This window comes from Ornithodoros turicata, chromosome 6 (genome assembly GCF_037126465.1).
Source record: "Ornithodoros turicata isolate Travis chromosome 6, ASM3712646v1, whole genome shotgun sequence".
NCBI classification, from domain to species: domain Eukaryota; kingdom Metazoa; phylum Arthropoda; class Arachnida; order Ixodida; family Argasidae; genus Ornithodoros; species Ornithodoros turicata.
Window position 1 is genome coordinate 39,877,623 of NC_088206.1, and position 15,567 is coordinate 39,893,189.

A 15,567-nucleotide genomic window follows, 5' to 3' on the forward strand; every position below is an offset into this window, starting at 1 on the left:
CTGCCGGTCGGCGAGCCGCTGTCCGGGAACAAAGTTCTAACTTTACCGTTCGCACTTTAGAAAACATCTGGGAGAAGGCATAAATCTGGCATCATCACGTCATTCTTTGGTTCGTTACCGGGACCACTGCCTTTTAAAAATTAGTGAAAGCGTTAGGTAGGTAAATATTGCATAGAAGTGGAAGAAGGTCATATACTGAATCTAAAAATGTAAGAATGAACTTCTGTGGACTAGTATGTTTTTATATGCGTTTCAACAACCCCATCTGATGCACTTCTAGCTCAAGAGAAACACGGGAATGCTAAGCCTAACGGATTCGAAACTTGCCATCTTGCAAAAGGTAGAGTCGTTGAATTGGGCTAAACCACCTCACTTTAGTGAGGTTGGTCTAGGTTGGGTTCTACAGATTGAGGGGTCTGGGGGGCGCCCCCCTCCCCCCAGGGCACGCACGAGGCGGTGCGGCCGTCGAGACTGTGCCTCGGGTTAGATCCTGGCAGAAGGTCCTCAGTAAAGATGGCGTATCGCCTTCAAGAAACAGGCGATAAAATTCAATTTTTATACGTTTCACGCAACATACCGATGTTTAATTTCGTTCCTAATTTTCTTCTGCTTCAGGTAAAAACATATCGTTTACCTAGTTATTTTCTTTGGTTACAAAAACGCACTGTTCCCGGTAACGAACTTCTTCTTTCTTCTTTTCTTCTTTCTGCGCAAATAATATCGGACGATTCATGGTGTGTAGCAAACACACCGTGATGACCATGACAAGAACTTCGATCGACTCTCATCGTGGTGGTGGTGGTGATGGTGAAATGGCTTGCCGTTGTCGGCCTCACTATGTGGGCAACGTCACGACTGACGCCCTGGGGAAATGTGCGTCCTGGGCCGACTTCTAGGGGAACTGTGCCGACATATGTCTGAAAGCGTCTGAGGAAAACCCAGGAAAAACCCCAGACAGCACAGCCGGCACCGGGATTCGAACCCGGGTCCTCCCAGTCTCGACGTGTCTGCGGTATAGAGTCTGCGGCAACTGTGTGGTCGACCAGTCAAAAGTCGCAAATATTCCGCACAAAAACGGAAGATCAGCGACCACGAAGTGCCGTCGCAAATAATTAGGAAAATGGGCGGAGGCAAGATATGTTAATGTGACATTTCCTGTGCATAGTCCCATCTTGTCAGGAAACATTTTCTGGAAGTTTTGAGAAATGAATAAAGTAGCGGTACCCTCAAAGAATTATATTCATAAAATAATACAGCTTGGCAACATTTTCATGAGTATCACGAATACAGAGGCGGCGTTTTCGTAAACTGAAGTACATTTTGATTGAACTATAAAATATACTTATGGTGTGAAACGTATTAACCTTGTAAGTTCTGTACTCATAGCAGCGCCACCATAGATTATGAAATGAGGTGGTAAACTTATTCTATAAATGTAGAAGCCTACAGACCATATGTCCCATATGCTGGACGCAGTGCCAGGTGAAAAATGTTTACAATTGCAAGTTGTTTATGAAACAATTTCTATTTGAAACCACTTTTAACCTCTTGCCCAGTAAACCACAGATGTCCTATGGATGCCCATGGAATATCCCAAAATGGCGATTCAGATATCCCTGGGATATACGTGAAAACCCCGTGGATGTCCATGGGCCATCCAAGAGACCAAATTTTACACACAATTTGATGTCTCCTGAATGTCCACAGGGGATCCAGTAGTCAGTGAATGGATGTACAGGGGACATTAGAGAAGACACACATCCAAACCACTCATATAAGATTATTAATGCAGTGTTCCCACACAACCACCGACGTCCCAGGGATATCCCATTCTCATCGAGACGTCCGGACCCGTTCTAGATGTCCATGGGACGTTCCTGTGACATCCTTCTGGATATCCTGCAATGTTCTAAAGACGTCCTCTACACCGAATGCCATTATGACATCCTCAGGATAATGCAGTTGTGAAACGCGTGCGGACGCTTGCACATGTGAATTCCAGCAGTACTTTGTATATAAAACGGATTTTTGTCAAACGGAGAGTCGCAGCAGAATTAATGAATTATACACATGATTTTGTTAAAAATTAATATGCCCAAGTTATTGTAAAAAACTTAATTGTTAATCAATTACTGCAAATACGACAGTGCGAAATTCCGAACAGACGCTACAGATTGAATATACATAAAGAAGGCTTAATTATTTGAGCGAAATTTATGCGTGAAACGGAGTTACGAAAACCGAAACCAGCCTTATATGGTGTTTGCCATTAAACGCGGTTTCACGGATTGTCCGAATCAGGTCCTGATGGGATGCTGTATGGATCAAGTACTGCAAGGGAGAGAGAGAAACGCGGGACGATGTAGGCACTGCACAAATTCGACTTTCTATGGACCAACTCGCTTTTTCAAAATGAGTAAGGAACAGAGACACTACGCAATTACTCATTTCACTGTTGTTTGTGTACGCAATCGAATTAAACTGAGACATCTCACCATTCATTTCGACTCACAGCCGAGCAGGGCTCTCGAATGTGTAGAAGCTCGCGAGAACACCAATATACAGTGTCTGTTTTCTGTTTGGAAATGAATGCCACTTCATTTCCAAAACTTTTCTGCTGAGTGGCCCAATCTTACGTTGCTGTTTTTTTTCTATCTTTTTAGAAACGCCCAGCTTATTTTCCCTCATGGGAAACAGCAGAGCAACAGAAAACGAAGCCACCGGTGAAAGGGGGAGAAGTTAAAAAAGGGGCGGAAAGACGCTTTAAATTCTGCTAGAAAGCGTATACTAACTACTAAAAAATAAGAGTAACAGTCGCTTGAGATGCACGCTGCATCCCAGAGCTCCTGCTCACGTCCGTATCTCCTGGTTGTGTCTGCAAAGTGAACATTTCGTAGGAAGTTCGAAGCCCGGCCAATTGGATCTCCGTTAGTACCCGCTGGAGGAATTTCATGATTCTGCAGATCCGTATCTCCGTGAAAGTACATCGGATGGACATCCGTGGGACAGAACTTTTTGCTTGGGTGTAGGGGAAAGTGGTCCAGAGGGAGTCTTACTTATGCCGCATCGAATATCCTCAGGATTTCGCTAGGACATCCAGAGATACGTATTTTGCAGTCCCTGGAACGTCCTTTGGGAGTACTTGGATGTCCCCTGGATGTCCTTATATCCCATTCAGGGCATCCTCGGGATATCCCTGAGATGTTGATGGTTGTGTGGGTTCTTAACTGACCCCAACACAATGACCTCCTGCGTACGTCCGAGGAAAGTCATCAGCGGGCAAGGATAACATCCCCAGGACTTCACTACCAGATCCTCAATAGACCTCTACATGTTTGTAAACAAATGACGTCATAATGTTCGACAGCGCCACGAGTTTGGTAGAGTTGAACTACGTTCAATGCTAGTGGCGAACAAGGTCGCGCCCGAGAGCCACGGTCTTGAGGGGATTGCGATGGTTTCTGAAAAGGACGCGACCTTCGGTCCTACTTTTCTTTCAATAGGAGGCAGCGAACAATAAACCTCTACCCGGACGTTGGTAGACACACCGAAACCAAAACAGATCGGAAGGGGAGAGCTCGGTTCCACGAATGGGCAATTGTTTGCTGCCTCCTATTGAAAGAAAACTAGGACCGAAGGTCGTGTCCTTTTCAGAGACCATCGTAATCCCCTCAAGACCGTGGCTTTCGGGCACGACCTTGTTCGCCACTAGCTTTGAACGTAGTTCAACTCTACCAAACTCGTGGCGCTGTCGAACATTATGACGTCATTTGTTTACAAACAGGTAGAGGTCTATTGCCCATTCGTGGAACCCAGCTCTCCCCTTCCGATCTGTTTTGGTTTCGGTGTGTCTACCAACGTCATGATGACGTTTCTCGGGTAGAGGTTTATTTGTTAGAAATGTGACAAAATGAGACTCCCCCTCATATTCTCAGGACCTCCATGGAAGCTACCAATTGACGCGGCTAGTACAATTCTGGGAGCAAGCCGATACCTTAGTGAATTATTTATTTTGGGAAGTGAGAGCGCATTTGCAGCACCCAGTCAGCGTGTGTGTGTTTCTTATATGTTTTCAACCTCGGTCACCAGCTACCATTCGTGGTTTCTCATCTGTATTTGTTCAGCGTATTTCTCGTCACAAACAATGAGTGTCACAGTTTAAAAAGCAAAAACGAGAGATGTATAAACGGCATGTAGGCCACTAAGACCAGCGAAACCAATTAGAAAGGCATATGATGCAGCAGCATTTCCTTTCGAAGGCAGAACAGATACAACTTATAGCTTGTCTTCCGAACTTCAGCAGATTCAGGAGTCCTCTTCGCATCTCAGTCAAAACAAAGGGTGATGTATCTAAGTTTAACTTGATTTCGCACATAACCAACAATGATGTGAGAAATTCCTTGGAGTATTAAATCGCTATCAAGGCAGTGTCCGTGTTTCTCACTGCTTTGGTTTGGTGCATGCATCGTAAGTGAAGCTTGTGCAGTGAAACGCTATTATTTTTTGTCTCTTCGGAAATAAAATGCTCCATGCAACCTCCTGCCAGGGACCCTTTGCGGACACTCATGCAGTAAGACCGCAGTTAAAGGTCTAGCAAACTGCATACCCAAGCATACCCTAGCTATACTCTAGCATACCCAAGAGGCGACGCAGAGGAGGAGGAAGTCAAAACGACGGATTACTGATGACATTGCCACCTGTGGCTATCTCAACAGACTCTAGCAGTAACCTCCGTCTTTTATCCCTTTCAACCGCAAGTAAACTGGTCTCATGAAACATGGGGCACATCCACTGCATTCTTTGGGATGAACGGCCAACTCCGAGAACATATGTCGGTCAGAGTGGACGTTGCTTGAACGACCGTCTCCGAGAATACTCTTGTAATGTCAAAAAGAAGAATATATGTTCTCGGAGTTGGCCGTTCATCTCAAAGAATGCACTGGATGTGCCCCGTTGTTTCATGAGACCAGTGTACTTGCGGTTGAAAGGGATAAAAGACGGGGGTTACTGCGAGAGTCTATTGAGATAGCCACACGTGGCAATGTGATCAGTAATCCGTCGTTTTGTCTTCTTCCTCCTCTGCGTCGCCTCTTGGGTATGTAGTTGCGTCTCGTAATAAACCTTTTGCTGAGCCTGAGAATTTGTCGTCCGTCCCTCTTGTTCCGTGTCTCTCGGTACCATGGGCACAAGGGCATCTGTTGTTTACTGGAGTAAGCCCAAAACGCAATGAAATTGTGCGATATCCCATAGATATCCTATGGATGTCGAAATATTCAGGACGTTCGCGACCTTGTAGGGATGTCCCAGGGATATTAATGGTTTGCTGGGTGGTATCTGTGGATGGTTTGAAGTGGAAATTGTTTCATATCAAACCATTTGGGATTGCAGACTTTCGCTTTCCTCGGCAACCACGCTAACCACACTAATACCCGCAAAGATCTTGCAATACCCCAAAATTAGTCCGAAACAGACCCGAATTCCTCCAAAATAGTCTAGAAGTTAAAAAAAAAAATAACAAAAGCAGAGTGCCATGGCCTGTAGCGACACACGCGTAACAAGTACATGTATTTAAGCTTTCAGAAGTAAGTTATGCAGAACAACACATAAAACCCTCAGCAGTGCGTGTAGTACATGACTTTCCACTTACTTGATAGGTGTGTTTTCGTCAGCATATCTAACCACTGCAGCATCTGTAAATGATGACTTCTTTCGCTGTTAGGCTCTCGCCGTTCGTGTTGCTGTACAGTATTTTGAAAACACTGCTTTCGAAAGAAATCCTGAAAACAATAGAGTGCGAGTTGACATGCGCATGCGATATTCCAGAGTACAGTGTGCGGTAGATGCTGTCCAACAGAACTGCTACAAAGAGCACGGTACTTCACGAGTGCCTAGAAGAAATATAAATTTTGTTCGGAATATATTCTACCTGTTGCGTTATTCTATTGTTTTTCAGTTTTGGTCGTAATCTGACGCCTCCAACCCAATTCATAACTGCATCGTGTCGTCTGCTACGTAGTGGCGGCTGACCATGATGATGATGAGGACATTGCCCTACATATGCTACAATGAATGTGAAATAATTTAGTCAATTACAGTTCATAGGAGATAGTATTTTATCTGCAAATGAAATCAAATCAAGTTGCAACTGCTTCGTGTGCGGCAAACAGTCATCGTGCACATTTTTTCTACGCGGACATATACTGTTGCGAACGGGAGATCTAGAGTCATCCGCATACGCACTTTTTTTATTTGACATCATTTGGCAGGCTGTCAGGTTGTCATATTCGTGTAACCGTGCTTGAGGAAAATGCTTTTGTTTGACTGTTTCGTGTGTATGACGCCTTAAGTTGCCGTCTTCATAGGAATATTCGCTACGCAGTGCATCATGACCAACTCTCTATCGAAATTGATAGAAAAGTTCGCGGAAACGCATGGCTTTCCACGAGAGCGACTTTCAAGAGGCATTGCTGCAGGAATACTTGCCGCTTATTTACTTCGTGTCGGGTATCCGCTTTTCACTCATGCGGCTAATTTACTTAAAAAGCGAGCCCAGGATGCACAGGATCGGATTTCGACCACAAGTCCAGATAAGAAGAAAAAGCTCAAAAACGTCGACAGCTTGTCTGACTTGCAAGCAGTGGCTGTCACCCCGGACGGACCTTTGGCAAGCCTTCGAAATTTCCCAGCTTTCAACCGCACATTTTTAGTGCAGTTGTTGAAACTGTTGGGCATTATGATCCCTGGCGTACGTACAATCGAAGTTGGTCTTCTCATCCTCCATACAGTGTCTCTTATTTCACGGACGTTCCTCTCTATCTACGTGGCCCGTCTTGAAGGGCAGGTAGTAAAGTTCATCGTACGCAAAGACATGTCTCGCTTCGCGCTTCAGTTATCCAAGTGGCTCCTGGTAGCCATTCCAGCTACGTTTATAAACAGCCTCATCCGCTTCCTCGAAAGCCAGCTGGCACTGGCATTTCGAACACGATTGGTGCGGTACGCCTACGGTCTATACTTCAAAAACCAGACTTATTACCGGGTGAGCAACCTAGACAGCAGACTAGAGAACGCCGATCACTGTTTGACTGAAGACATTACGACGTTTAGTCAGTCTGTAGCACACCTGTACTCACATATCACGAAGCCCTTGTTAGATATAACTGTTATTACGTTCACGTTATTCCGCATGGCGCACGAAATGGGAGCGTACGGTGTTCCTGGACCAGCGGTCGCCTTCTGTGCTGTTTGTGTGACAGCGTTGATCTTGAGAAAAATGACACCAAAGTTTGGCAAAATGGTGGCCGAAGAAGCCCGACGGAAAGGCTACCTCAGGTTCATCCACTCCAGGCTTATCGCCAATGCGGAAGAAATTGCATTCTACGGTGGTCACAAGGTAAGCTACAAGGTTTCAGGTAATCATATCACTTCAATAAACTCCTGTAAGCAACAGTTTACCTACAAGCTCCAAACACTCGGTCTAATCCTTACTGAGTCATAGAGCACTCTTCAGTGTGCAATGGATGGTGCCAGTAGACAGTGGGAAAACATAGGCAGGTTACCTGCCTTTTTTATCTCCCCCTAGATATCATGCTGCATAACGATTTCTTCAACAATATCATCTTATTTCGAGTCCAATGCCTCGTTCCATAAATATGATCCCAGACATCTTTGCGCCAGAAAATCGCAAATCAAACTCAAACTCGTTCCATAAATAGAACACTGCAGTTTTGAGGCTGGTGAGGCAATAAAAACATGTATGCGAATTAAAATGTGGCACATGAGTTTTCTGGTGACTAGCACTCAGCACTCCATGGTTTCTCTCATCTCAAATCTCCAGGTGTTGCAAGACTATTTCTTTCGAGTATTAAACACGTGCAGCACATGGTCCACCTTCAAATACAATATTGGCACAACAGTTTCAAGTACAACAGAGGTAATATGGGATGGCGAAGTACTGACAGGCAATTTTAGCTAACCATGCCCCCAACAGTGCATAGCATGATGAGGAAGACATCAAATTGATGACAGCAACAAATAATCCTATTCATTTAATGAAAGTTGTCATTCTTCTGCATCCAGCACTTTTCTTCTGCTTCGATTTGTTTGACTTGTGCCCGATCTGCAGAGACAACAGGAAAAGAGGCTAAACTTGGCAAACTCCTGATCATGTAATCTTCACTTTATTTGTGCTAACATTGCCTTTCTCACGTGGCATTCAACCCTGCCTCCTCCAACAAAATCTTACTTGTGAGCTTGTGTCAACTGTAGTCGATGATTGCTACTTATCTTAACAGCTCTTCGAGATGATGGTCCGAACCCAAACCAAAGCTAAACAGGCACTGTCACATGCTCTGTTACGATGCTCGGAGCTGCAGTTCAAAACATTTCAGTTAAACATTTATAATAAATTTATAGCTAGCACACTTGGTGTTGTGATGCCAGTGTAATACCTTCAGGTTTGTGTTCAGCAGGTGTTATATATACACGGTGTCCCAGCTAAATGCAAACATATTTTTTAAAAAATATATACAGTGAACCCTCGCTAATATGACCCCCATTAATCTGACATACTCGCTTTATGACCGTTTTTCTCGGGAACCGTTCCGCTGACATGTGAATCCCCCCTCGTTAATATGACAATCCGTTTATCGGACAATGACCAAGATTTTCGTCACAAGTAGGGTCAAACACGGGCATTATCTTCCTGCTATTATGACCGCGTCACATGACCCTCAGAGTAGCCCCAGGTAGAGGCCATCTCATACCTCGCTCAGAGGGTGGCACATGTTAAAGTAGGGCGTCAAGGTTTGGAATGTCCCCTGAAATCGTTGACCTCGGGATTATGCTCATATCGCTTTTCGAACAACCGAAGTGCTTAAAAAGGCTGGGACCAGGTCTCACTGTGCTGCTGCTTTCACGTAAGGATGGCCGAAACAAAGCGGAAGAGGAATTTGGAGGAATGAAGAGCGGCGTTACTCGAAGGAGGCAAGCGAAGCCCTACAAGTTGCGCTGTTATTTTTTGAGCAGATAAAGGTCGATAACGTGTTCACAATTGATGGTGCTATTGTCCATTTAGAAAAATTAATTACTGAAAATTGTTTGACGTAGTCATTGTTATCAGATTTTTCAGAAAATAAATCATAATTACGTTTGCTTTTGTTGTGCATAGCGGTGTGTCCGGTCGGCGGAGGGTGCGTTTCTCCTTAATATGACAATTAGCTTTATGACCAAAATCTGCGGGAATGGCAGTGGTCATATTAACGAGGGTTCACTGTATATCACTTTTTCCGAGATGAAATCAATTGCAGTATAGCATATGCTGAAGGGCACTTCTTAGGAGGACATTAGCAAACTTTTAAGGCAATGTCTTAATTAACTTTCAATAATTAACTTTTTAATTATAAAAGCTTCGAAGCTGTCCCAATGAAAACATCTGATCTTTTTGGTCACCTGATACCGGAGCCGTTTTCAGAACAAAAATCTGTTCGATAGATCGTCCGCAAAAAATTCGTGAATGAACACAATTTTTTTCTTTATTTTGTTCGTTGTGCATCTTCAGAGACGCGTCTTTCCTTCACCCCCAGTGTGAGAGGGTGAAGGAGCACAGTGCCACCTCATGCGTGGAAGATGAGCTTTAACTTGCGGAAACAAAACAAAAACAAATGTATCGGGTGACTCTATTGGAACTGGGTTGCATTTTCTGTTTTCTTAAAAATCGTTTTCCAGGGCACAAGAGGAGATAGTGTGCTCTTTACCCTTTCACATTGTGTGAAGGAAAGTCTCATCTCCAAAGATGAGAGCAACTGAGTCAGGACTCAGTCCCGAAGAAGGCGGAGCTTCCGCCGAAACGTAGACTTCCCCAGACCCTTAGTTTAAATGCCAGCTTAATAAATAACTTCCCCTACTCCCTACTTCAGTCTCTGGTGTCTTTTCTCCCCTATCTATATATATATATATATGTACAGGGTGTTTCTCCTTATATACTTATATATATATATATCTTTTGTCCTGGCAAAGACAGTGCCACTGTCGAAACGTCGACCCCGTTTCTCATTCAACTTTTAATTTCTGCCCTAAATGAACTAGTGTTTCTAACTTCCCTAAAATCTGTTGTCCGCGTCTTTTTCCTTCCACAACTATATATATATATATAGTTGAAATAAATGGGAGACAGAAGACTAAAGTAGGGCAAGTAACAAAAAAGGGGTTTATTAAAACTTAAAAATTACAAAAGTTAGGGAGGATGTCTACGTTACGGCGAAAGCTCCGCCTTCTTCGGCACGAAAGAGCTAAATGTGGCCATGAGGCTGATAAGGGGCTTGAGAATAATGTGGTTGGTAGGGGGAAATTCCCGCCACCTGGCGGTTGTCAACTGGGGAAATTCCAGAGCGCTTTTGTGTCAGGTCCAGGAGTGGGGTCATTGTCCTTGTTGGTCAGTGGGGATTTTGATCCGGCTGAAACGAGAAAAGGCAACAGGGTCTTATCTAGGTTGTTAAACTTCTTATTGTTGACAGCATGCCAGGGCCCTCGTTAATGGCAGATCGGTATTTGTAAATTAGGCAGTATTCCCGTTGTTCCCGGGAGCGGTCGGAGATAAAGTTTGACTGGAGAATAAAAACTGAGGCTTTGTTGATTGAATGTTCTGGTTGTTTGAAATGGCGTGAGACTGGAAGATTAGGTTTCTTGGTAACATCCGATTGGTGATTGTTGAATCTAATTCGGAAAGAAGTTTTTGTCTGACCCACGTATTGGGCCCGGCATGTGTTGCATTGGATTACATAGATAACGTTGCATGAGTTACAGTCTACGTCTGCGTTGATCTTGACGGTAAAGTTGGAATTCGTACTTCTGTTCGTACACTTGACGGACTTTGCACTGGGCTCTCAGAGGTGCCTTACGACACCCTGACGGAAGGCATCACGTGCCACGTGACCTTCTGACGCCATCCGCTCAAACGTTGCCTGCCTGCGTACTGCTGATGAGGCCCAAGAAGGCCGAAACAGCTGTCCAGTACTGGCATGGCAACGTTTGACTTACAAACATATGCTATACGTGCAGCCAAAGAACCCCTGCTGATTTTTTCCCCCTCTTATACACTTGACTGACTTTGCACTGGGCTTTCAGAGGTGTCTTACAACACCCTGACAGAAGGCATCACGTGCCATGTGACCTTCTGACGCCATCCGCTCAAACGTTGCTTGCCTGCGTACTGCTGATGAGGCCCAAGAAGGCCGAAACAGCTGTCCAGTACTGGCATGGCAACGTTTGACTTACAAACATATGCTATACGTGCAGCGAAATGGCTCCTGCTGATTTTTTTCCCCCTCTTATACACTTGACTGACTTTGCACTGGGCTTTCAGAGGTGTCTTACGACACCCTGACGGAAGGCATCACGTGCCACGTGACCTTCTGACGGCATCCGCTCAAACGTTGCCAGCCTGCGTACTGCTGATGAGGCCCAAGAAGGCCGAAACAGCTGTCCAGTACTGGCATGGCAACGTTTGACTTACAAACATCTATATCTATATATATATATATATATATATGTATATATAATTCACTGGCTTGCACTGTGGCATTGAGGAGTGCTCAGTCACCCTCCCAGGTGTATATCGCTCGCTGAGTGACCCCTGGTTTGCCAATCCCGAACGATGCGCAGCTACCCAGGGCCGACGAGCCGCAAACACGGCGAAACACGTGTCCTCTGGTGCTGCCGCATCGTTCCATGAGTATCTATCTATATATATATATATATTGGTCGAGGGAAGTACAAAAGTCAAACGGCCACGAAGTTTTACAGTTGTGGAAAGAAAAAGACGCGAACAACAGATTTTAGGGAAGTTAGAAACACTAGTTCATTTAATGGGCAGAAATTAAAAGTTGAATGAGAAACGGGCTCGACGTTTCTACAGTGACACTGTCTTCGTCAGGACAAAAGATGCACAGGGGGTTACAGATTGCTTAAATAGGTTTGGTGTGTGACGTCATCACCGGTACAAGGCGCGCCACAGGCGGTTGTCAGTGAGTCAGGTACGGGGATATTCCAGAAGGTCAAGTCCGGGTGGTGAGGTCGTTCTTCTTTGGTCCCTCTCCATATTTGGGGAAAAACATTCCTGGGCAGGGTGAGTGCTGCTTCGGACTTTGCTGAAAGAAAAAAAAAACAAAAGAAAGCAAAAAGAAAAGAAAGGAACGGAAAGAAAGAAACTCAAGTAGGCGGCCAGATTTCTTACCGTTGGCACCTGAAATCTGGCCGCCTAGTTGAGCTTCTTTCTTTCCGTTCCTTTCTTTTCTTTTTCCTTTTTTTTTCAGCAAAGTCCGAAGCAGCACTCACCCTGCCCAGGAATGTTTTTCCCCAAATACGGAGAGGGACCAAAGGAGAATGACCTCACCACCAGGACTTGACCTTCTGGAATATCCCCGTACCTGACTCACCGACAACCGCCTGTGGCGTGCCTTGTACCGATGATGACGTCACACACCAAACCTATTTAAGCAATCTGTAACCCCCTGCGCATCTTTTGTCCTGACGAAGACAGTGCCACTGTAGAAACGTCGACCCCGTTTCTCATTCAACGTTTAATTTCTGCCCATTAAATGAACTAGTGTTTCTAACTTCCCTAAAATCTGTTGTCCGCGTCCTTTTCCTTCCACAACTATATATATATGTACAGGGTGTCCGGAGAAAATCCCGCGGCTGAATAATTCGTCAACAGGTGACGTTATCGAAGAAATTTCTTTTTGGTAAAGATCCTTGGGACATCGTCCATGAACTGAGTAGTGAGCGGCTCATTTGCATACGCTCGCTAATTAGATGAGCATCTTGACTTTTAAGTTTTAAGATTTTCGCGGACACCCTGTATATAGGTTAAAGGGGTTGATATATCACACGGCTGCGAAGTTGAATAAAAGTAAAATAATAACACGTGGACGACAGATTACAGGAAAGTTTATTCCTAGTTTATTTAATAGGTAATCTAACATAAAGATTAAAATATGCTATGCAATGTTTAAAAGAACGGTCGACGTTTCAACAGTAGCACTGTCTTCGTCAGGACAAAAGAGGTACAGGGGTTGCACATTGCTTGAATAGGTTCGGTAAGTGACGTCACAATCGGTGCAAGTATGCCACCTGGCAGTTGTCGGTGAATCACATTCTGGAACATTCCGCAAGGTCAAGTCCGGGTAGTGATGTCATTTTTCTTGGGGACAAGCTCAGGATGAGCTGTACTTAGGTCGTAGCTGCAAAGAAAAAAAGAAGGCAAAAAGATGAAAGGAAAAAAGTAAACTATATCCCATCTAGGTGATCAGGTTCCTTGCTGTTGAAAGTACACCGGAACCTTCGTTAATGATTGATTGCAATTTGTAAATGAGGTAAGACTTGCGCTGTTCCCTGGTTATGTCTAAGCTAATGTTTGGTTGAAGAATAAAAAGTGCGACGTCATTTATTGAATGGCCAGGCTGTTTGAACTGACGAGAAACAGGAAGGTTTGGCTTTTTGTTAACATCCGACCGGTGGTGGTTGAATCTGATCTGAAAATATGTTTTGGTTTGACCTACGTATTGTGCTTGACACGCATTGCACTGAATGGCATAAATGATGTTGGATGAATTTTGACAAAGAAACTAGAATTTGTGCTAATAAGCAAGTGGGCACTTTGCATTAGTTTGCATATTTTTCGTCTGCGGCCATTGCACGGATGGCAGCCTGCTGTCGGACTTGCTGGTCGGTTGACCTTGGAGCTGACTAGATTATAATGGAGGTTTTGTGTGCACCTGTAGGTCACACGTGGGGGTTCTCATGCGCTCTGACTAAAGAAGAATACTGTGGTGGGGATTTAGTATACTGTTGGTGTTTGAAGCATTATTATTGAATGTTAAAATGAGGTTAACGGAACCACTACCTGATTTGCACATTGACCGCACTGTCTGATTTGCACAAATGAGCGAAAAGATAGACTCCACCCTGTACGAATATTTACACCCTAGAGATTCCGTGCCAGGCAGATTTTACGTGCTCCCCAAGATCCATAAACCTGGGAATCCAGGGCGTCCTATAGTTTCGTGCAACGGTACAGCTACCGAAAACATTTCCAGCTTTGTAGATTACCTTTTCAAAGATATACCCCAAAACTTCCATCCTACATTAAAGACACAAATCACTTCCTGGAAATATTAAGTCGGTGTCAACCTCCTCCTTCAAGTTTGCTGGTCGCGCTAGACGTTGCTTCCCTCTATACCAACATCCCCCACGAAGGTGGCATTGCTGCAGGTTAAAGGGCGTTTTTAAAATACAGTCGACCCCCGTTTATCCGGACGGTGCCGTTCCCGGCGAAATCGTCCGGATACCGGGGCATCCAGATAAATGAAACGACCGAACAGAAGCGTCATACAGAGCAAGGTTTAATTTAAACACAGAAAGCTCGTGAATGACAGTTGTTTCATGGTAGTGTAGGCACTGAATTCCTGCAAACTTTTGCTAATTGCATAGACGTGAGCCACGTTGTTGCGCTGCTAGAAAAATGTCAGTGCAGTCCTTAATGCCGATCTCGCATGCTCAACTGTCACAACGGGGGCTTCTTCCTCAACAGGGCCTTCTTTCTCACTGGCGTCATCGGCGTCATGGCGTCATCGGGTCTCTTGGGTTATGGTCAACGTACCGTTATGGTCAACGTGACCGAACGCACACAAATAGAAAAGGGGGTCATCGTGCACGGTTGTGTCCCCTTCGGGAGAATGTAGGTCACTGACGTGTGACGGGAATAACCCAAACGCAGCGAAAATGGTGACGAAGTGGGGTCAGCGTCTCCTCTTATTCATGGTAGTCTGGATAACTGAAGCTGGATTACAAGAATTTTAGACTTTCGTTCCCTGGAATTCTTGTCCGAGTCCGGAAGCTGTAGTCCGGATAAACGAGAACAAAATACATGGAGGAAAATCTGTTCCCGTGCCTTTTGTACGGATACCGCGGGATCCGGATAACTGAAGTCCGGATAAACGGGAGGCGACTGTATTCTGACAACTCATATGGTCATTCTGTTCTGTTCACATTCCTTAACCTTATTCTGAAAAATAACAACTTCGAATTTGACGGTAAATATTATTGCAAGTCAGTAGAACGAACGGCTTTGGGCACTAAGATGGCCTCAAATTATGCAAACATTTTTATGGGAGATCCAGAGGAGGCATGTTCCAACATGGGCCGTTCCATGGGCTGTTCCAGCGCGAGAAAAAGCTGACGTTGTACAAATGTTTTCTTGACGATATCTTCATGGTTTGGCCATATTCGGGGGATGACCTAAATATATTCATTAGCGATTTTAACCAAGCACATCAAGGTACAGTCGACCCATGTTTATCCGGACGGCCTCGTCTCCTGTGAAAATGTCCGGATAGCTGGGAACTGGATAAGTGAAACACGAAAATCCAGAGTGATCCTAAAAGGACATCTTTATTGACCATTACACAGAAAACTACCCATTGTCATCTGTTTCATTCTAATACACGCATCCAGTTCTTGCAAACCTTTGCTAATGGCATTAACTTGCGAAATATTGTTTTGTTGCTCGGA

General features: G+C 44.6%; 1 protein-coding gene across 1 annotated transcript in view; it reads left to right on the forward strand.

The window, feature by feature from the left end:
- Positions 1 to 6,228: 6,228 nt before the first annotated feature.
- The window catches only part of LOC135396567 (ATP-binding cassette sub-family D member 1-like), a 158,214-nt gene continuing 148,875 nt past the window's right edge, over positions 6,229 to 15,567 (forward strand). Inside the window, exon 1 of the mRNA XM_064627600.1 lies at positions 6,229 to 7,390. Within this exon, the coding sequence (XP_064483670.1) occupies positions 6,386 to 7,390 (1,005 nt within the window). The 5' untranslated portion in view covers positions 6,229 to 6,385. The remainder of the gene's footprint in view (positions 7,391 to 15,567) is intronic.